The sequence below is a fragment of the Mus caroli genome, unplaced genomic scaffold, assembly GCF_978045245.1.
Source record: "Mus caroli unplaced genomic scaffold, Mus_caroli_1 scaffold_18, whole genome shotgun sequence".
Classification (NCBI taxonomy): Eukaryota; Metazoa; Chordata; class Mammalia; order Rodentia; family Muridae; genus Mus; species Mus caroli.
The window spans coordinates 16041230-16062753 of NW_028227273.1; the positions used below are offsets into that span (position 1 = coordinate 16041230).

Below are 21524 nucleotides of genomic sequence, written 5' to 3' on the forward strand. Positions count from 1 at the left end.
GTATCAACCCAAGGTGTGGTACATAGTTGGGGGCAGACTTGGGTCCTATACCCCAATCTGTCTGGATCTGCATGCAGTAGGTCAGACTTGGGTGTGACAGCTAAGTTTGCTTTAGGCAGCATTGCTGGAGTATACTACCACATAGGATTACTGAGTACACTTTGTGAATATTGGAAATGAAACAAGCTTTGAGGATTACTGAGAATTTCCTTCCACAATTACACACGAGAGAACCTTTACGAAAAGGACCAATCTTGAATGAATAGGTGAGCACAAAGTGGCTAAGCAAAAGGGTTTTCTAAGATGAGCTTAAGTTTCTTAGCTTTTGCTAGGATGTAAAACAGGCTGATGGTAGGGTGGTACTTTAAAGGAATACCTTCAAAGATAAGGTAAAGGCTGTTTAGTATTAAAGTGAGAATTTTGGTGTAACATTGTGCGTGTTAAAGTGACTACAGTTGAGTTGCCAAAACATGTCATTTGAAATAAGTTCCAAAACTGAGTCATGTTAACCTGACTTTGGCAGAACAAACATGGGCTCTAGTCCCTGGAAGTGGATTGGCAAGGCTGCATAGTATATGTCATGAAGCCCATGAGATCAAAACAGGTGGCCTAAGTTTAGACAAGACTTAGAAAAGTGATGTATAATAACCCCTTTTGAAATAAAGGGCAAAAGCATCCGTTGTGTCATCTTTACCCTTAAAGACTGAATAAAATTCAAGTGCTTGTGGGATTAAAATAATAATAATAATAAGCAGGACAAGATGGAAAAGGCAGAAGAGGGAGGAAGCAATACTAAATTCCTAAGTGGTTGGCTGAGAGGAGGGCAGGGGATAGTGGAGCTGGTAAGGAAGATTCTGAGTCTTTTTTACCATATACATCTTGCATCTGTCATAACAAAGCTTTGAAGAAAGGTAGCTGTGCTGTTTGGCAGCAGTAGGAAACTCTCCATCTGGACAGGAAAGAACACTTTCCTCAGAGTAGAGGCCTTAGAAATGATACTTAAGAAACTCCCAAGAATGTGAATGATTTAGAAAAGACAAGACCACCGGCAAGATGAGCTAAGGACAGAATGCACACAGGGAACACTGGACAAAGCAGGCCTTTGTTAGCACCAAACAGCAGCAGGAAATGCTGGATGGTGACGTCGATTGCAGCCCTGGAGACCTTGATGGGTCTTAAACTGTAGAGCAACAGATGAGCGTTGTTGTGAGAGAGCCCCAACTTGGAACTTCCCTCCCGGCCTGAGGGAAGGTCCCTGAGTCTTCTTCCCTGCGCAGCCAATTATCACCGCCTGGAGATAGAGAAGTTCCCTGGGTCCCCCTCCCTGCCCAGCCAATTATCCCACCGCCTGGAGATAGAGAAGGTCCCTGGGTCCCCCTCCCTGCGCAGGTCAGCAGGACCACCAATCATTATGTGCCTAGTTGCTGTTGTTATAATCTGCCCTCAAAAAAATTGTATAAAGAGCTTATGAAAGAAAGTGTCGTCTCTTTTCTGGGTGCAGGGTGACCCCAGCACGCTGGAAAAATAAGCCTCTTGCTTTTGCATGGAACCCAGTTCTTGAGTCCCATTTGGGGGTTACCAGTAGCTACGGCTCACCATTAGTCTTACAGTTGTTTTACAATGTTTAAACTGAGCTAAATGCAGGCTTACCAGAAGTAAGAAGCACTGAGAGACTCCTACAAGGCAGGTGGCTTTTTCTAAGTATTCATTAAAACATCTGTTGTGTCCTCTGACTGCTAGTGCAGTAACAGGTAAGGCAAGGTTCAGTGTTGGATGCTAAAACTACAGTGTGGGAAGGGAGGGAATATTGGCCAGAGTTTAAAATGGGGACCGTGGACCTCTACAATGGAAGGATGCACGTCACCACAGTAACAGTGTGATCCAATCTATAGTCACCCAGAGTGGAAGAACCTAATGGCTTGCAGAAGAACCACCACGAGGAGATTATTAGGCCTAAATGTGGTTTTTCTATTAGGTAATTTGTTTCCCTTAAAAAGGCAATTTAACACACACACACACACACAGAAACTATTCTTTAAAAAAAATATTTATTTTATTTGCATGTCCATGTCTTTGTATGTGAGCGTAGTGACAGCCCAGGCCAAAACCGGGCATCAGATGCCCTGGAGCTGGAGTTACAGAGAGAGAAGAAAGAGAGAGCAGCTGTGGGCGATGTTAGCCACTGCCACATAGAAATGAAGATACATAAGGATTTGGTCTACATTTTTCAAATTGTCTAGGTAGAAAGAAATTTCTTTGAAAACAGACTAATATTAGCTAGCTTTAATGAACAAATTCCTCCATTTAAGAGGAATACCAAAATAATATGGTCAGGGAGAGTATAACATTTTACCCTTCTCTTACTGGTATTTTTACATTATGAAATATGTATATTATCTTTTTGGCATTTTTATTTACTTCTAAGGATATATTTTCTCAGCCTCCAAACCCGGAAATCCCAAGAATCTCAATCAGGGCAACAGCAGGGCAGAGTAGAGCCTCACTTACTAATTCCAGGGACACTTTTGAAAGAAACTTTTTTACCTGGTGGCTTCACTAGGAAATTTTTATCAGAGTAAATATATCACTTCTATTAAACACACATATGTCACAAACACATACATGTAGATGTAATATAACTTTATATAAGATATATTCATACATAATCTATCCATACAGACATATATCTATGTGTTATTATATACATGTACGGTTGGTTGCATAATGGTGGGACCCAGTTTAAAATGCAATGTAAGGTAACTTTTCAGAGGCTAAGTGTGGGACAGTTGCATGGTCTTATGCAGCTGCACGGGCTGCGTGCCCATTCAGTGTACCTTGTGTACACAGCTACATGCATATCTGCATGTCAGCTTCTTCAAGTCTTCACCATCTGCAGACTCACTAGTCAGAGACATAACAAACATTCCTACTTGAATGGTCACCAGAACTCGAGGCACATTAACATTTTATTGTAAGGAGTATTTTTGTTCAATATTAATTCTCACAATTTTCATCTTCAAACACATAAGAGTGAGTCTGTATGTATCATTGTGCAGCCTTAACAAATAATATTTTACCTTAGTTATGCTGAGCTCCTCAGTTGTAGCCATAAATATTTAGGCTGTCATCTTTTTTTTTTTTTTAAAGATTTATGTATATGAGTACACTGTAGCTGTACAGATGGTTGTGAGCCTTCCATGTGGTTGTTGGGAATTGAATTTTTAGGACTTTTGCTTGCTCTAGTCAACCCTGCTCTGGTCGGCCCCACCACGCTCGCTTCGGTCAACTCTGCTCACTCAGGCCAGAAGATATGTTTATTATTATAATTAAGTACACTGTTGCTGTCTTCATACACATCAGAGGAAGAAGATTGTTTCTTGAGAGCATACTCCCTGTGTTTTCTTTACTCTCAACATTTGCTCGAGGAAGTAGTCATATGTCTGTGGAATGTCATACCCGGGAAGTGGCTCATGGTGTCCCCATGGTTTAGATGGGTACAGTTATACCAGCACTGACTTTAATCCTAACTGTAGCAGCACTGTTGTGCAAACAAAATGTCTCCACAGTATGTGGAGCCCGGCTAATATTAATTTAGTTGTGGTGTATTTTAATTTCCCATAGTTGCAATATTTTACCACAGACTGGGTCATTTACAGTTTAGTCACTTACTGAGGGTCTGGAGGTCAGAAATGAGATTTGGCAGCCATGTGCGCCAGTGGTTGCCATCGTGAGTCCTGTGCTTGGTGTTACCAGATTAAGGCACAGCTACACAGACCTGCTCAGGTTCACCTGAACATGTTCTAGCACTTATATTCTTTCCCACTGTCTGTATTTGAAATTCCTCTCAACTTAAACAAATCATCAGCTTCCAAATTTCATCCACGTAGCAGGTCTCAGTAATGCATTCCTCTTGTGCAGCCAAATAGGGTCCTGTTGTATGAGTATGTACCTTACATACCTGTTCTATAGACATTTGGGTGGTTTATACTTTTTGACATCTATGAATAAGATTACCGAAAGCAGAAAAACAGACTTGTAGGGGTCCATTTTCTATGCTTAGAACTGCTGAGTCATAGAGCAGCTGCCTCCTCAGAGCTCTGCATACCCAAGACCTGTCCATCCTTCAGAACCAAAGCCTAGTGTAGTGCCACTGGGATGTCGCCTGGTCACCCAGAGCAGAGTGTAGTGCCACTGGGATGTCACCTGGTCACCCACAGCATAGTGTAGTGCCACTGGGATGTTGCCTGGTAACCTAGGGTAAGTTGGCTCTCTCTAGTCCTCCTGCTGCTCCAGGCTGCACTGTGCTGACCACTTTGCGTTTCTTCAGGCACTCCTCTGGAATGTTTTCCCTTGTGATGGTGTGGTGTTTCAGAAAGCAATGCATGCTGCCACATACTCTTGGAGTTTAAAAAGTGGGTATTTAATTACTGAGACCAGTTCAGATGGGTCCACTAGAGGGGATCCTTGAGCATGCACACTTGGAAAAACGCCCATGACTTTGAGGTCTGTCTGACCCTGGACATGACCCAGAAGTATGGAATCTTCTGACTCTTCCTTCCTTCCTTTCCAACAGAGAAGTGTTTTAATCTGACAGACTACTCAGCCAGTGGTGTGCTCTCTACTCCAGAGAACTAGTTGCCTAGAAAATGCTACCCGTTGTTCTCAGCAGCTATGTTGAAAGACAAACCAGGATAAAACTACTTCAAGACACCAGTTCTAGAACGCAAAGCAGGCTCCACAGCAGAGGCTGGGCATGCCATTTCTCCGAATTACTATTAGGTAGTCTGGTTAGAAAGAGCTGGCCTTGTTCTGGATTCCAGCTTCAAGCCAATGAGCTTAGCTTGTGCTGGTGGCTAAACTCAGGATTCTGTCCTGCACAGGCTAGGCAGGCCCTCTACCATAAAGGTGCATCGCAAGGCCTAAAGCGGACAACTGGCTTCTTCCTGATTCCTATCTTCTCAATTTATCCAAAGTAAGGAGGGAACTGAGTATGTAACCTGTTGGTACCCTTAAACTCTACAAGCGTCACAATACCACATAACTTGTAATTGTTCATGTCTATGATACTTGTATTTGGAAGTAACAGTAACATTTTTCTAAATCAGTGAGCAATTTTATCCAAAGAACACATTTCTAAAAGAATGAAGTGCTATACAAAGGCCTTCTTTCCCCGCTCACATAAATAATTTTCCTTTGTCGGGAACAATCTCAGTCGTGATCCGCAGAGGTTGGTCCTGGGCAATTCGAAGACAGGTCTTCTTTATCTGTAATTTATGGGTGAGAAGTCAAAGGTGAACACAAGTTTATGGTAAACTTATAAGGTAGTATGCAGTATTTTTGACTAATCATGCTTGTTATTCCACAAAAATGGGGAAAAGATAAAACAATAATAAAAACGAGGAGATGAGGGCTGAGGATGTGGCTCAGAAGTTGACAGCTCTGGCTGCTCTTCCAGAGGACCTGAGTTCAATTCCCAGCACCCACGTGTGGCTTATAACTGTCAACTTCCAGGACCAGTGGATCCAATGCCTTCTTCTGGCCTCCATGAACACTAAACATATGTGGTGCATAAGTGTACGTATAGGCATAGCACCTACATGCATAAAAGTTTAAGAGATTAAAATAATTATGAAAAAAACCCTTCATTCTCAAAGTCCTTAATCAACAGTCAATCAAGGTGAAACGGACAAGGAGACAATTGGCTCTTTTAAGATATCTGCCAAAGGTTAAACCAATTTCTTCTTCACAATGGAGAAAAAAGAATGGATTTCAACACACTTGACTTTTATGAGTCAGGGACAATAGTCTGCCAAAATAAAAATTAGTTCTAAAATTTTAATGCAAGCATCTATCCAAAAATGAATCTTCAAAAAATAAGCCATGAAAAAAATCATTATCTTCAAGGGTCTTTTTGTTTTTGTTTTTGATGGGAATGGTCATTGAGACAGGGTCTCATTATGTAGCCCTAGCTGGGCAAGAACTCACTATCTACACCAGGCTGTCCTTGAACTCAGAGAAATCCACTTCTCTTGAGTGCTGGGATTAAAAATGTATGTCACCACACCTGGCCTTTAAGTTATTCTTTAGAGTTGAAATTATTTCTTTAGTAACTGAAAAATTAAATGTTGGATTTTTAAAAAAAGTATTTATTCTTATTGTATGTGCATTGGTGTTTGCTTGCATGTGTACCTATGTGAAGATGTGATTTTGAAGTTACAGAGTTATGAGCTGCCATGTAGGTGCTGGGAATTGAACCCACATCCTCTGGAAGAACAGTCAGTGCTCTTAACCGCTGAGCCATTTCTCCAGCCCCCAACTCAATTATTTCTATAGTCACTATTTCTTTGCAACATTGGCCCTACACTGCTAAATGAATGGAATAAGAAGACACTTCTACTGCTTATAGGAAATGTGAGTTTTATTAAAAACAAACCAGTATGCACAGGCAGTATATTTTAAAGTATAAACCATCTTCTTACCTTCATAGGCTGTCCCGCACCAAATGCAATACAGATGTTCTTCTCTTAAGTAGCCAGTGAGGATCTGCAGTTTTTCTAGCACCTGGGAAGAGGACACAGGCACATCAGTGGCTCACGATGACCAGGACCTTGCTTCCTGGATCTCAGACCAATGGTTACTTAGGCCCAGGCTTGAACTCTTTTGGAACACTCTCAGTTACTCAAGGGGTCAGAGCAGAGGTGATATATCTGGGCATGTCTCATCTGACTAACCACTTGTCCACAAGAGGCAACTGTGAACATAAAAACCATCTTTGGGCTACCTCTATGCTAATAAGGTTTATGTTATTGTTGGTTTGGTTTTTTGTTGTTTTGTTTTTTTTTTAAAAAGACAGGGTCTCATTATGTATTCTTACATACATACCTGAAACTTGGTATGTAGGCCAGGCTGGCCTTGAACTCACAGAGATCCACCTGCTTCTGCCTCCCACATGCTGTGTCTAAAGGTATGTGCCACTATGCCTGGGGATAACTAGGAGTCTTAAAGACCCCTTTTCAAACCATTTAAGGAACTAGTCCCTGAGGTGGGTGGAGGGAGGACGGCTTCCTTGAGTTTCACACAGGAGAGGTCTCACAGTTAAGCAGAAGGATGTGCCGAAAGCCCTGACTGTCGCCTAGGTAAATTCCACACTAGAAACTCCAGGACTTACTTTGCTGAATAAGTACATTTAAAGGTGAATTGTACATGTGTGTCTATGTGCAAGCACGTGCTTGTGAGTGTGCCAGAGGAAAACAAGGGAGAACTGGTTCTCTCCTGCTACCACAGAAGTCCCCAGGATTGAACTCAGGCTGCCATACTTGGCAGCAGAGGCCTTCACTTGCTGAGCCATCTTAGGTTCACACTCTCCTTCCCTCTGATCTTATTTTCCCTGTTTTGTGAATAGATAATGTACACAGTAGCACCACTTTTAGAAATTGAACAGGAAGCAAAGCCATCTGCAATCATTTACATTTGCAGTGACTCCGTCATCTAAACTGAAGCTCAGGTTAGATGGACTAAAACTAACTGGAGAAGTTGTAGGGGATTCTGATTTTTGGGCTAGAAACACAATCCTGTGAATCAGCAGCTTTCAGCTGGGCGTTATTTAGCAGGGCTTGGAGACAACTCTTTGGCTGTCAGAAGAGGAAGTGCAAATGGCACCTGAAGGGCAGGGACCAGGTATATACACTGGAATGACCGTGTGAGGACGCCATTGCCTCAGCCTCACAGGAGAAGCTCAAAGGGAACAGCCAAGCTCTCTTTGGGGGTCAGAATGATTGACCAGTATGTACAGACACTGGCAAATGCAGTCTTCTCATCTGGCGTGTTATAACCTCACAGTGCTATAGCCTGACAGTGTTATCAAAACCAGCTAGCCCAGCCTACCCCGTGCTGTTCCTAATAAATACTAGATTGCGAGGTTGCTGGGGTTAGTAGGTGACCTGTCAGGTGAGCACTCCATCTTATCCTAGTTTTCCTATATACGTGTCTATGTGTCTGCCCTCTCTGCACTCCCTCCCCACCCCAAGTCAGGGTGCCAGAACCCAAGCTAAGCAGTATGTGGTACCGCTACACAGACAACCATGCTGCCCACAGCAAAGAATTACCCAGCTTCAAGTGTGAACGGTGCCAGGCCATGCCCCGGCTATGAGCAAACAGGCAGTGTCCACACATACACTCAAATCTTCACTCGGGCACTCATCTTCATCCTGTTCTTCCTCTTCCTCTTCCTCTTCCTCCTCCTCAGTCTCCTCTTCAGGCCTCAACCAGTACCATGCCTCCCTGGGAACCTGAATATTCTGAAAATACAGAATTATTTTTATAAGACACAGCTAAGCATACTTGGGGTGCCGTTAAGTGTGCTTGTGTTAACATGAATTTGTTCTTCCAGGTAATATTTACAAGTGCTAGCTCTCAGCAGAGCACTGGACCACAGTGAGGACTGAAAGGAGAATTAGAGTGTGTCTCCTAGTTCCCGCTGTCAGTCCAGCAGGAGAGATGGGCGGTGGGTCTACCACTGGACAAGTGACTAGGACGGAGGTAAGGGAGCGTCAGGAGCACATGCTAGACAGCAGGAATACAGTGAAGCAGGACATTCCTCCCAGATCCTTACACACCATGGAAAGTACACCAGTCTCTGAGACCAAATGAAGTCATTTTACTTTCATTGTGACTCACTGTGGTTTGTAAAAGGCAAAGATTGCTCTGAAAACTATTCCTGTGTGAAATGAAAGCATTCCACCATGATTTTTCCAAAAGACAGAAGTTCGAGGTATGGACTAAAACTAGGTTACTCTGGTTAAACATTATGGGGAACAGAATCCCTACGTACTCCAGTCCTGGGTAACGATACTTTGAGTGAGAGAAAAGCTATTTAACCCTTGCTAGACAACTGAGGGAGTGGGCTCCTGGACTAAGTGGGCCATCAGCTGGCCAGTCAGCACTATAGGAGGTGCACATCAGACGGCAGCTTCTGAGGGGAGGCGGTATGAACAGGGCATGGGGGGTTTTTGTTGTGATTTTCGTTTTTCCTTAATAAAAACGAGTCAAACCATTCCAGGTACGCTACTGGACTGGGAGCAGATGCCCACCTACCTTCTGGGCATCCAGCTGCTGGCAAGCTCGCTGGCTTCTTCTCAGGTCTCCTTCGAGCCTCATTTCGTCCTGCTTACTCTTCAGTCGCATCCTGATGGGAGGAAGAACGAACAGTACAGTGGGGTCTGCAGTCTCACGTGGTGTCTACTTTATAGACCCACGCACGCACGGAGGAGCACACCGCAGTTAAGTGGGCTGGAAGCACAACGAGTTCAAAGCAACCGCTTTACCGAAACTCCTCGGCGGCCTTTGCTTCATTTTGGTTTTTCATGTGAATTTTTCTCCTGTAGTTTTCCAGCCTCTCCTCCGCTTTCCGTTTTAATGATGACTCGTGACCTATGCCACTTTTTCCTGGGCAAAGACAAAAAAAAAGAAAAATCTGATGAGGAACTTAGGAAATTACTGATTTTTTTTTTTTTTAAGTTTCAAAACATGACAATTTAAATACTTAAGAAATTATATGCAGTTCTTACTTAAATATAATAATCCAAACTTATTTCATTAAAACGGAAGCAGAAAACACTAGGGTTTAGTTTTTGTTTGGTCTTTGGGCCCAAATGCATGGCTTGATCTTGACAAAGGTCCATCTCATCTAACACAGTAATGCTACACACATTTTTAAATATTAGGAAAACAATATCAACTATCACGTTTTTTTTTTTTTTTTTTTTTTTTTTTTTGGTTTTTGAGACAGGGTTTCTCTGTGTAACCCTGGCTGTCCTGGAACTCACGTTGTAGACCAGGCTGGCCTCGAACTCAGAAATCCGCCTGCCTCTGCCTCCCGAGTGCTGGGATTAAAGGCGTGCGCCACCACACCCAGCACTATCACGTTTTCTTAAGTGTATGCTTTTTTTTCTCTTGAATTAATCCAAGAGATTAGTCACAAAAGCAGTCACTGATAAATTTGCTTTGGAACATCTTTAGTACATTACAATAAATAAGAAGGCACTGTGTATCCCACACTTCTAAATCTTCCCCCCTAGTTTTTATAGCTCTGGGATCAAAGGCAGGCAGGGCCATGGACTGTGTAGACAGGCACCCCACCAATGGACTTCATCCCTCATCTTTAACTCTTTAGCAAGGTCTTACTATGTAGCCAGGCTAGCTTCTCCATGCTCACCCTCCCACATCTGCCTCCTGAATCCTGAGACTACAGTTGTGGAATTATGAAAGACTGGTCCCAGCTCCCCCGTATGATTTATGATTTAGATTCTACTACTTCCATTTCATCAAAACTTACCTGAAAAAGATCTAAAAGTTTTAATATTTTACTATTTCACGGGCTTCGGGTGATATCAATTATAATGGCAACTATCACATAACATACTAAGCAAAACAATCTAAGTTATGGTTATAATAATATAATAAAATATAATATAATATAATAAAAAAATGACGATTATATACCTGTTTTGACATTGAGAGGAATTGGTTCAACAATACCATCTCCTAAAAGAGGAGGAAACATTAGAAATAGTTTATTTATCACAAAGTTCGGGTTAGTCAGTAGAGTGTGTAACATTACAATGCTCTCTGAATCCCCTGCCAGTCTCATGAAACTGTGAACTGAATTCTGGAGACTAATGCTCTTTGTCAACTAGCACACTATAAACTAATGCCTCTCCTGCGCTTAAATACCTCCTTCTCAGTAAGATCATTATCTATCTATCTATCTTCAAGACAGGGTCTCACTGTGTAGTTCTGGCTGTCCTGGAACTCACTAGGTAGCCCAGGATGGCCTTGAACTCACAGAGGTCCATCTGCCTCTGCCTCCCCTGTGGACTTATGCCATTTTAAAAAGTGACATCACAGACACAACAGTCTTGGCTGGCAGAAATCTCAAGAGAAAACAGACGTCCCATGTGAGAAATCAAAGCGATTAAAATAGAAAAAAGCAAACTGAAGCCATCATTTCTAGCTGCTGCATCTGAGAAAGCAGTTTCATTTCCTAGAAGGAAGCATGGCTTCTGCAACAGGAAGGCCACTCAGCTCGCTGCCGTAGGTACAGGGCAGGCTGGGCAGAGCCCTGCCATGGTCTCCGGAGTTGCTGTGTTGCTGGCTGGCCACTGTGCTTCCCTACCCACCACATGCCACCATTCCTTACAGCCTCTGCTGTCAGCCAGTTTCTTCAAGGCTGTGGTGGGAGGCTAAGCAGTTCATGGCGGCATGGGAGGCATCCTAAATGGACGTGAGAAGACATCTCTGAAAGGACCGTTAGTATCACAAATCTTAAGTACCGCCAACTTAGGTGTCCATCAGTACCAAGTCAGCTCTGCACACAACTCACCGCTCTTGCCTAGAGCCTGCCCACTCTTGTATCCCATCTTTTGGAGCAGAGCGAACCCTTTGTTTTCACAGCCGAGTGCATTCTTCAACCCGATGTCACGTCTTTCCCGCTCTTCTTCTTTTACGCTCTTCTGCCTGTTTCTCAGATTAGCTTGCTGTTGCTTTTCTTCTTTCCGACGGGCTTCTCGGATCTGCCTCAGCATCGGCACACCGGGTCTGACATCTTCTCTGAAAAAGAGCGGAATGCTGTAGGTGAGTTCCCGACATTTGCTCCCCGTTTGCAGCAGAGCAATGAAGGGCAGTTACAGGCTGTGGGAAACTGAAGGCAGTATAAAGTTGAGAATGTTAGAATTACTTTGGAGTAATTCTTTCTAAGAGGTAAATAACAATAAACAATAAAGCTGAATAAAGGCCGAACAGGAGAATAAGATTCCACACAGGGGGGAGGAGACAAACAGCGACACGAGACAGAAGAGGGCACCCATGGCGAATCAAGAGCAGAAGGAACATGGTTAGCCCTGAGAGAGATGAGAAAGCACCTCTTATCTGTGGATGGACACAGGGCGTTTTCCAGGAAACAGGAAGACTGACTTTTTGTTTGTCTGTGTGCAGTCAGGGTTTCTCTATGAAGCCTTGCATGTCCTGAAACCCTTTTCTGTAAAACAGGCTGACTCGAACTCAATGGGATGGTCCACCAGCCTCTACCGGCCAGGTGCTGGGATCAAAGGTGCGCGCCGCCATGCCTGGCAGGAAGGTTGGCTTTAATGACATATTTAAAAAACAAACAAACAAACAAACAAACCAATGTCCTGGAATAGCAAGATGGCTCACCAGGTAAATGGGTTTGCCGTGTTAGCCTGAGCACCTGACTTTGGTTCTCAGAATCCATAGTGGAGGGAAGAAGTGGCTCCCAAAAGTTGTTTTCCAATTTCCACATGGGTGCAGTGCCCTTCCCACAATGATGAATTAAAGTTTAAAAATGAAAATATATATTAAAAAATATCCTGTGCTAGGGCAGTAGCCCAGCTGTCAGAGAACTTGTCTAGCATGCATGAAGCCCAGAGTATGATCCCCAGACTGCAAAACCCAGCCACTGCGGCACACAGCCTTTGCCGTAGACTCAGCCCTTGGGAGGTAGAGGCAGGAGGATGAGCTGCCCAGTGAGTTGGAGAGCTGCCTAAGCTCCATGTACCCCTATCTTTAAACAAACAGACATGACCACCACCTCTACCCAACCAATGTCCTTATTTCATTCTATTTGTGTCTCTTGGAATCCAGACACCATCAAATTAGATATACACATTTACTCACTGAACATTAATGAAGGAATCCGACATATAGTCCTCCTCTTCTGTCATGCTCTCCTTCATCTGACAACACTACCTGCAAATCAAGTAGGACCAAGGGTGAGAGCCATCATCCTCGTCATAATTTTAGTTTATCAATACAGAAATCGACCATGGAGAGTGGCAATGCTTCACCATGCTCCCTTGTATGCAAAGATAGAGAATCTTAGCACCCTATGTCCTAGCAACAGAGAGGCTGCCAACCCAACAAAGGGCAACTGGGAATGGTGTGGGTTTTAGAAACCTCAATGGTTTCTAAACTGACACACCTCCTCCAACAGTGCTTTCCAAAAAAGTCCTCCAATTGAGAACCGAGTACTATGAGCCAACTGTAAGCCATTCTAATCGAAGTCACCAGACCACCAGAGACAAATACTCTTGTTTTATCTTTTTTTTTTTTTTTTTTTTTTTGTCTCTCCCTGAGATCAGGCCACCCGCCACCTCAGGCTGGCATGGAACTCACCATGTAGTCCACACTAGCCTTGAACCTGTGATTCTCCAGTTATGAGACAAACCCTCATATAATTGTGTAGTATTCTCCAAGATGACCTGCTCCTAGTCAATTTTGCTGAGCAGTTTGTGTAACCAATAGGATTTTGCATATTAGAGTGACTTTGTTTTTGGTTTTCTGGAGGCAGGGTTTCTCTATGTAGTCTCGGCTATCCTGGAGCTCACTTTGTAGATCAGGCTGACCTTGAACTCATAGAGCTCCACCTGCCTCTGCCTCTTGAGTGCCACCTGCGCCTGGCTTAGGGTGACTTTTTGGTCACACTATACAGTACACTCTATAGTTGGTAGTATGAATGAATTGAGTGAAGTCAGTGGTCATATATGAGAACACTCAAGAAGCTCTATAGAGATGGCCATGTGGGAGGCTCCGAGGCACAAATGAGTGAGCCAACTAAGTGCGCCTCTTAGAAGATTCGTCAAGCCCGAGATGAATCAGACTGACCTGCAGTCTCCTTACACATAACAGTTAGTACTCACCTAGCTTAGGAACAGTCCAGTAGATAAGAAGAATTAGTTCCACTTTCCAGCAGGGAAAACTGAGGCTCAATGTGGCTAAATGATTTGTTCACAACCACAAAGAATACAGGTCTTGGCGATCTTGTTCCTGAAACGGAACGAGGTTGTAATTGCCGAGACGGGTACTGAATCCAGGGCCTCATACAAGCAAGGAATGCGCTTTATAACTGAGCTAAATCTCTAATTCAAACTAGATTTTTTTTTTAAGGGAAGCTCAAACTAGGTTATTTTTAAGGGAAGCATTTAACTCCACAGACATGGTGGCCCTCTGGTGTGATTTCAGCACCCAGCAGTTCAAGGACAGTATGATCTACCTATGTAAAAATACACACACACACACACACCTACAAAAGTACAAGGGATTACGCGTTACTTTTAAAGCTCTGCCTTTTATAGTTATTCTATCTTTTACATATAATTTTCACATAAAATCACACTTAAACTTCACAGCTGGGGGCACTGCAGATTCGTTAAATGATACGGTTTGAGGAAGTTAATTACCAATAGTGAGGACATTATGTTAGGAAGTGGAATAAGGGGGCTGGTGAGATGGCTCAGAGGTTAAAAGAACTGTCTGCTCTTCTAGAGGTCCTGAGTTCAATTACATGGTGGCTTTATAACTATCTATAATGAGATCTGGTACCCTCTTTGGGCCTGTAGGCATACATGCAGGCAGAATGCTGTATAATAAATAAATCTTAGAAAAAAAAAAGGAAGGAAGGAAGGAAGGAAGGATGGAAGGAAGGATGGAAGGAAGAAGGAAGAAAGAAAGAAAGAAAGAAAACAATAAGGAATTGGGTCTTAAAATGTGAGGGTTCTCCTCCTATGAGGACAACATACACTAGCATTATCCACTTCCTTCAAATATAAGAATAACCTCCACAAGTCGATAGATGACCCAGGTAGGGATGCTGGTGGCCTGACCTCTCACTTAAGAGTCACAACAGCGAAGTGGTCAAGATTCTGGGTCTGAGGGGGTAAATCACGCAGCATCTGTTGATGGTTGGAGGTGGTGTGTGTCAAAGAGCCAGAGCAAGATTAGGTGAAGCGCTTTGCCTGTTCCGAAATAATGGAGCAACCACTTTCTCAACAGGAAGATTATAGGTGCTGCTAGCGTATTTCAGTATTGAGCACCGAGTTTGAAGCAGAGCTACAGAAGACACAGAGCTGGGCTAACTCTCCTGTGGGTGCCTCGGGCATCGCAGGCTCTTTCTTCCCTCCCGCTCTCCTCCCCCCTGCACCCTCCCACCAAAACGACCACTTACGAACGGGGCGTAGCTGACGCTGCGATGGGCAGTCACAGCCAACTTGCACCGACCTCTGTCATTCTCCTGGGCGGCCGCACACCCTAAAGCCGGAGCTTTACCGCCCGGAACCAGCTCCGCGGAGGTCGCGCTGCGCATGCGCCGTGTAATTGGCGCAGGACCCACAAACGTCCCACTCGTCCCCGACAGCCGATTCGCTTCGAAACTTAGGGTGGGCGGGGCTAAGAGAATGTGGGGGCGGGCCGGTGCGCAGGACCTGCGTCTCGCGCATGCGTCGTCTCCCGGCTTCCTGAGGGCCGGAGTTTGGGAGGCGGGGCATCCGGGTCCCTGGGCACTGCGGAGCTTGGCTGCTCGGCCCCGACTAGATCTGGAGGTGAGGCGGTCTCGCGCGCTGTCAGAGCCTGCAGGCTGTGACATCCCTGTGTCCCCGGACATTTTCCGAGGGCTGAGGAGGGAATTCGAGTATTAAGGCCGGGGATCCTCAGCCTCCGGGTTGACAGCTCGAGGACTCCTGCGACGGGAGGCTGACATCCCAGGGCGGCCCGGGGACCCCGGTTTGCGTTTCCAGCAGACTCTCAGTTGTTAGGGTCTTCGGAGCGGCCCGGTGCATCCAGACCCGGAGCACTGCATTCCCGGGGCGAGGGGTTGCCCTGGGCGCCCCTGCCGCAGGGTCCCCGTGGGGCCCGCCTCCGCCGATCGGAACCCTACGGTCACTATTCTGGGTCCCGGTGGCGAGGGACGGGTGGCGGAGAAAGCTCCCCAGACGCCTGAGCTCGGTGCTTCGGGGTTCTCATGGTAGAATGAGTTAGTAGCCTATGTTCTGACAGGGAAACAACCGCCCTGGAATAATGCCTTTTTTGCAGTATTTACATTTTCCTTTCATTCCATTCTTATCGCCAGTTTTTTTTTGTTTGTTTGTTTTGTTTTTTTATCATTGTCCTTTCAAAGTTAGTTCTCTAATGAGAAGTGGAACCACGCTTTCTTTCCCAAGCTTAGTGGTTGCATTTATGAAACTTGACATTTAGTATTTAAGAAATCCTTACATGTAAGGGCTGGAGAAAGGACACCGTGATTAAGAATACTTGTTGCTTTTGACAAGGACCTGGGTTTGATTTCCAGCGCCCACAAGGTGACTCACAACCATCTGTAACTCCAGTTCTAGGGGGAGCTAACATCCTGTTTTGACCTCTGTGGGCACCAGGCACACACGGGTGCATATATATATATATATATATATATATATATATATGCATACATACATACATGTGGGCAAAACACTCCTACACATAAATTTAAAAATTCCTTAGAATATATTTTACTCTTTTTTAAAAAAACGAATCTGTTCATTTAAGGTGTGAATTAACATCAATAATGGAGCTAGCTCACAGTTTATTGCTAAACGAAGAAGCTTTGGCTCAGATCACGGAGGCAAAGAGACCAGTGTTCATCTTTGAATGGTTAAGATTTCTTGATAAAGTCCTAGTTGCTGCAAACAAGGTAAGCATTGCCCACCTCACCGTAGGTTGATATAAAGAAAATTGAAAGCATTGTGTTTTGAAAATGTTATGAGTCATTCATCTAAGGAATTGGAGGATGTTATACTATGGGAATTTCTACCTTATCCTTCTCTTAGTCAGCAATAAAACCCAAACCTTGTCTACGTCCTGCTTGTTGCATGCTTCATATCTGTCTAGGCAGCGCAATGTGACTGGATTAAAACATCACTTATAATCATCAGTGCCTGAAAGGTCTCTGTGATAAGAGATTTTTTTTCCTTTGCCTTTTACTTCCTACACAGCCTCTTTAATCCAAGCTTGTTTTGTACATGTTTTCTTTAATTTGTTGGTATTAGATGCTTTCCTCAAGTGAGAAGATGTAAGAGTGAATCCTACAAGGTTTTCTGGAAACGGTGAATTTTACAAACTGAATGTCACAATAAGCTAGTCCTGACCTTTATCCTAGTATGTTTCTCTAGGCCAATTGTTCCTAGAAGATGCCTTCTTACTCTGTTGTCTGAAGTGAATGTGGATAATTGTGTGGGACTGAGGAATCAGGATAGGGAGCCTCAAGACTTTTACATTCATTAGGTAAACATTCCCTTAATTCCTATTTTAGTACAGTGACCTCAGCCCACAGTTGTGCCTGATCCTTCTTCTTCAAAGATGTCCTGTCTCTTTTTTTCCCCCCAGAAAGCAAGCCTTTAGCTTTCTTCTAGAATGAAGAAAAGGAGGGTAGAAGATTTCGTTTGTTTGTTGGCTTTGATTTTACTTTGATCGTTTTATTAGTTATTCCTGGCTGGCCTGCCGCTCACTGTGTATCCCAGACTGGCTTCAAACATCCAGCCGTCCTGCATTAGCTGCCTGAGTGCCGAAATGCTGGGCATGATGGGTGTACTCCAGTCTATCCTCGGGCAGTCAACTAGGACGTCCTTCTATTTCTAGGTGCAGATTGATTCTCACCTGAAAGACTGGGAATCCATTTTAGGTTTCCCCCTTGGCTTTCAGGTTTTGTCCAGGTTCTTTTCCTGTTGTTGTGGCCGTTGTACACTCGTGCTATGTGCTGTTGTTGCTGCTGCCTGTTAAAATCATGTTAATTGCTAGAAAGACAGTAATAGAAAGACACGGATACCCTGGTAACCTTTAACTAGATTTTTTTTTTTTTTTTTTTTTTTGGTCTCTTAAATCTTCTGTAACTAGGCATTTGTTGTTTCCCTTCCAAAGGAAGGTTCACAGTCATTCCCAGCTATGTGATGAATTCAAGGCTAGCATGAGATCCATTCATATCCTCCCTCCCCCTCTTTCTCTTTCTCTCTCTCCCCCTTTCCTCTTCTCCTTCTTCCTCCCTCTACCCTCCTTTCCTTTCCACACATATGCAAACATCTCTGAGTTAACACATTTAAACCAATTTATTGATTTCAAATCTATCCTTTGCCAACCCCCTAAAGTCATTCCCTTCCCTTATATCATGTTGATTGGCAACTGTCAAGAGAGTTACCCACAAGCATATCTAGAATTCATTTATTTCCCATCATCTGCCTCTTCAGTGTCTCTCATCTGGGTTATTATAGTAGCTTTCTAATTGCTCACCATAGCATATATATATATATATGTGTGTGAGTGTGTGTGTGTGTGTATATATATCTATATCTATCTATCTATCTATCTATCTATATATCTATATATCTATATATATATATATATATATACACATATGGCATCCATAGTTTGAATGGTCAAAATGAATTGGGCAGAATATTTAGAATACAACCCTTCTCTGCTTGTCACTCGGCATAAATTTCATGTTCTTCAGTGTATCTGTACCATCATCTGTTTTCTTATGACTTCATCTTTGACTATTTCTCTCTTACTCCATCCAGCTCACCTAATCTCGATGTCCTCAGATGTGTGAATCTTACTTCATCTGCAAAGCCTTTGCACATCTTGTTCCGGCTCCTGGGATATTAGCTACCATTTCACCTTAGAGAGGGATGTTTGCTCACATACTTATATTCTGCCCCCCACCCAGAATGTAAATGTCATGAGGATAAGGACTTTGTCTGTTTTGTGCACTGTTGATCCCAGAGCCTTAGATTAGTATGTGGCATGTAGGAACTGCATGGTATTTCTTAAGTAAATGGGTGATATTGACTAGATATTGATTATGCATAAATCTTGGAATTATGTTCTGTTTCTTATATCTATTCAAAATTTCTCTGGTTTCTTTTGCTAACTCATAACTTTATGGACAAGTGCATCTGCTTTGATAGAGGAAATCTTAGAAATCAGTCATCTATATGTCTACTATGTGATTTAACTTATTAGGGTGGTCTGGAAACTTCTGGCTCATACAGTAATCACTTTAGTTATAATCTAACGTAGACATTGAAGGGAATGAGGATTGAATATAGGAAAGACTGGATCATTTCTTACTAAGGTTTTCATTTTTGTAAAAGTTTTCTTTTGTGAGTTATGCTTAATGAATACAGATTTTAATTGTTAGAACACTATATGTATTATTTATTTTTTTACTAGAAAACAATAAGGGTAACAAAGGAAAAATTATGCTCTTTTTCTTTTTTAATAACAGACAGACGTAAAAGAAAAACAGAAAAAACTTGTTGAACAACTAACTGGATTAATAAGCAGCTCACCGGGACCACCTACTCGAAAATTGTTAGCTAAAAACCTTGCAGCCCTTTATAGCATTGGGGATACTTACACAGTTTTTCAAACACTAGATAAATGTAATGACATTATCAGAAGTAAGGACGACACTGCAGCCTACTTACCAACAAAATTGTAAGTACACTTTTACAGGAACCCTGGCATTCTCTTTAGCTTTTTTTTTTTCCAGTAGTTTAGGGGCTCCATATCATAAAGACCCCACCCATGTGGTGGAACCTGAACTATAGTACTGACAGGAAGTTCTAACTCGGTCTCAGGAGGGGGGCTGAACTTCCCCATGCCTTTCACCACGAGTCTAAGGACACAGCCGGGAGACTGGTATGGTGTGAGCTGTGGTGTAAGGAACATTTCAATCAATTCGGATGGAAATCTTGTCCTTGCCTCAGAGGCAAAGAGAAGAGTTATTGAGGGAAGGGGGCAGGAATGCGCAAAGTCCAGTCCACTTGAACTATCCATCCAGCTAAAGAGATGAGGTGATCGTAGAGTCCAGACCTGCCTGCGCATTGAGCTGCTTTTACACCAGATGGACAAACTTAAGTAGCTGAGGCAGAGACCGCTTTGCTTACACGTTTACTGGCAACTAGGTTACGTTGACCCTAAAATGCTAAAGAGAAATAGAAATTATTTTTTTTTAAATCAGAAAGGTATAATGAGTTGTATTTAAAATGGTTGTACCTTTATGTGTGTATGTGTTGTATGTTGTGTATCTGGAGGTCAGAGGACAGTTGGTGGGAGTTGGTTCTCTCTACCATGTGGGTCCTGGAAATAGACCTCTACCCAATGAGCCATTTGTAGAAGTGAGCAGCAAGACTGTTTTTCCAGGGCAGCAGTGGCTTGTGTTGGAGCCTTCTATGAGAAGATGGGAAGGATGTTGGGCAGTGCATTTCCAGAAACAGTGAACAATCTGTTGAAATCTCTGAAAAGTGCAGAGGTGAGTTTTACAGCAAGAGCTTAGTGCCTTGCCCATTGCATGTTGAAGGTGTTTTGTCCTGTTGCTGTGCTCCTTGCTCTGTTGCTATGAAAGGAATTTCAGATTATCACATCTCCTTAATTTTGGGAGCGGGTACCATTGTTTTTTAAACAAGTAGGTTTACTTGTTAGTTTTTGCAGAATTCTGTTTTTCTGTCGACACTGTTTGTGTCGTAGCTAATATATCACTTTCATATGTTTGCCTTAATCCATTGATGTACACTGTGCAGATGTTTCTAGCTCATAGCTGGCACACCTACAGGTTAAGTGTCACAGGGCCATGCTTCTCTCACAGGCTCTTCTTTCCTGCATTTGGTGATTGTCACAGTGCTGGCTTTTCCCCGGTGTGGACCAGCCACTCCAGGATGGCATCGTCTTTATTTGTTTTCATCTGTAACTACCTTGTTTATAGTCAGATTCACAAGTAACAGGGTTTAAGACTCAACATTTATTTCTGAAGACAACAGAATTCAAAACTCACAATGGTATCAGGTGAATTCTTTTGTGCTGTCAGTTTCACTATAGTTTCTATGTCAACTTCGGATGAATGGTAATGTAGAGGAAGCTCAAGACTCAGATATAACTCTTGGGGGCACTTGGAACTAAATTTAGGGGGTAGCACACATTCCTTCACTGAGCCACGCCCCCAGCGTGCAACCTCAGTTTTCTGTTCAGGAGAACTAACTTCTCAGATGATATTAATATTTATCCTTACATTTCAGATCCTTCGTAGAATTTTTGATTCAGGGCTTCTCCGTAGTGTCTCAGTTTGGAGATAAGCCAGTTAGGTTGGAGAATTGTTGTGCCTCTGTATGTTCTTATTAATTGTGACATTGGTGTGACAATGTGGTCCTAAAGCTTTGCTTTGTGGTCCCGTGCAGTCTCAAGGGCGAAGTGAGATCTTAATGAGTCTGCAGAAAGTGCTGACCGGACTGGGTGGCGCAGCAGCTTCCTCTCACCGCGACATTTACAAGAATGCTCGATCCCTCCTGACTGACAGGTCGATGGCCGTCCGATGTGCAGTGGCCAAGGTTAGTACCCAGCCAGTGTGTAACATTGTCCCTTATGGCATTTGCTCTTAAATAGCTAATTTTCTCTTAAATTACGAGCTTTTTTTGTTTGTTTGTGCACGTTAGTTGCATTTTCTAGAGTTATACAGATGGAAGCATGTGGCATGGACTTTTGTGTGGATGTGTGGCTTCCTGCTTGAACTACAGTTGTTTTGAGATTTATGTTCATGTATCAGAGGTTCACACCTTCCTGTTGTATAGAACCGCTTGGTTGTGTGTCCAGTTCCACCTTTCTCCTTCCTTTACATAGCTTTGGCCATTACCAAAAAAGCTCCTGTGAAGACC

At 43.3% G+C, this 21524-nt stretch overlaps 2 protein-coding genes across 3 annotated transcripts in view; one reads left to right on the top strand and one right to left on the bottom strand.

The window, feature by feature from the left end:
* Nucleotides 1-2031: 2031 nt before the first annotated feature.
* Nucleotides 2032-15164, bottom strand: Gpatch11 (G-patch domain containing 11). Of its 2 annotated transcripts, XM_085833054.1 has the most exons (10): nt 15017-15162; nt 13713-13839; nt 12691-12762; nt 11381-11607; nt 10501-10542; nt 9324-9444; nt 9094-9184; nt 8175-8297; nt 6480-6561; nt 2032-5264 (listed from the first exon to the last, which is right to left on the bottom strand). In XM_085833054.1, the coding sequence occupies exons 3-10, from the start codon at nt 12747-12749 to the stop codon at nt 5209-5211; spliced, it is 801 nt and encodes a 266-aa protein (XP_085689180.1). In that variant the 5' UTR covers nt 12750-12762; nt 13713-13839; nt 15017-15162; the 3' UTR covers nt 2032-5208. The 2 variants fall into 2 exon arrangements, with proteins under 2 accessions (XP_085689180.1, XP_085689181.1); XM_085833055.1 differs by lacking the exon at nt 2032-5264 and having other exon boundaries at nt 8106-8297; nt 15017-15164.
* A 149-nt stretch (nt 15165-15313) lies between these two features.
* The window catches only part of Heatr5b (HEAT repeat containing 5B), a 77670-nt gene continuing 71459 nt past the window's right edge, over nt 15314-21524 (top strand). The window contains exons 1-5 of the mRNA XM_085833053.1: nt 15314-15389; nt 16369-16513; nt 19103-19314; nt 20023-20131; nt 21051-21200. Of these exons, the coding sequence (XP_085689179.1) occupies nt 16388-16513; nt 19103-19314; nt 20023-20131; nt 21051-21200 (597 nt within the window). The 5' untranslated portion in view covers nt 15314-15389; nt 16369-16387. The remainder of the gene's footprint in view (nt 15390-16368; nt 16514-19102; nt 19315-20022; nt 20132-21050; nt 21201-21524) is intronic.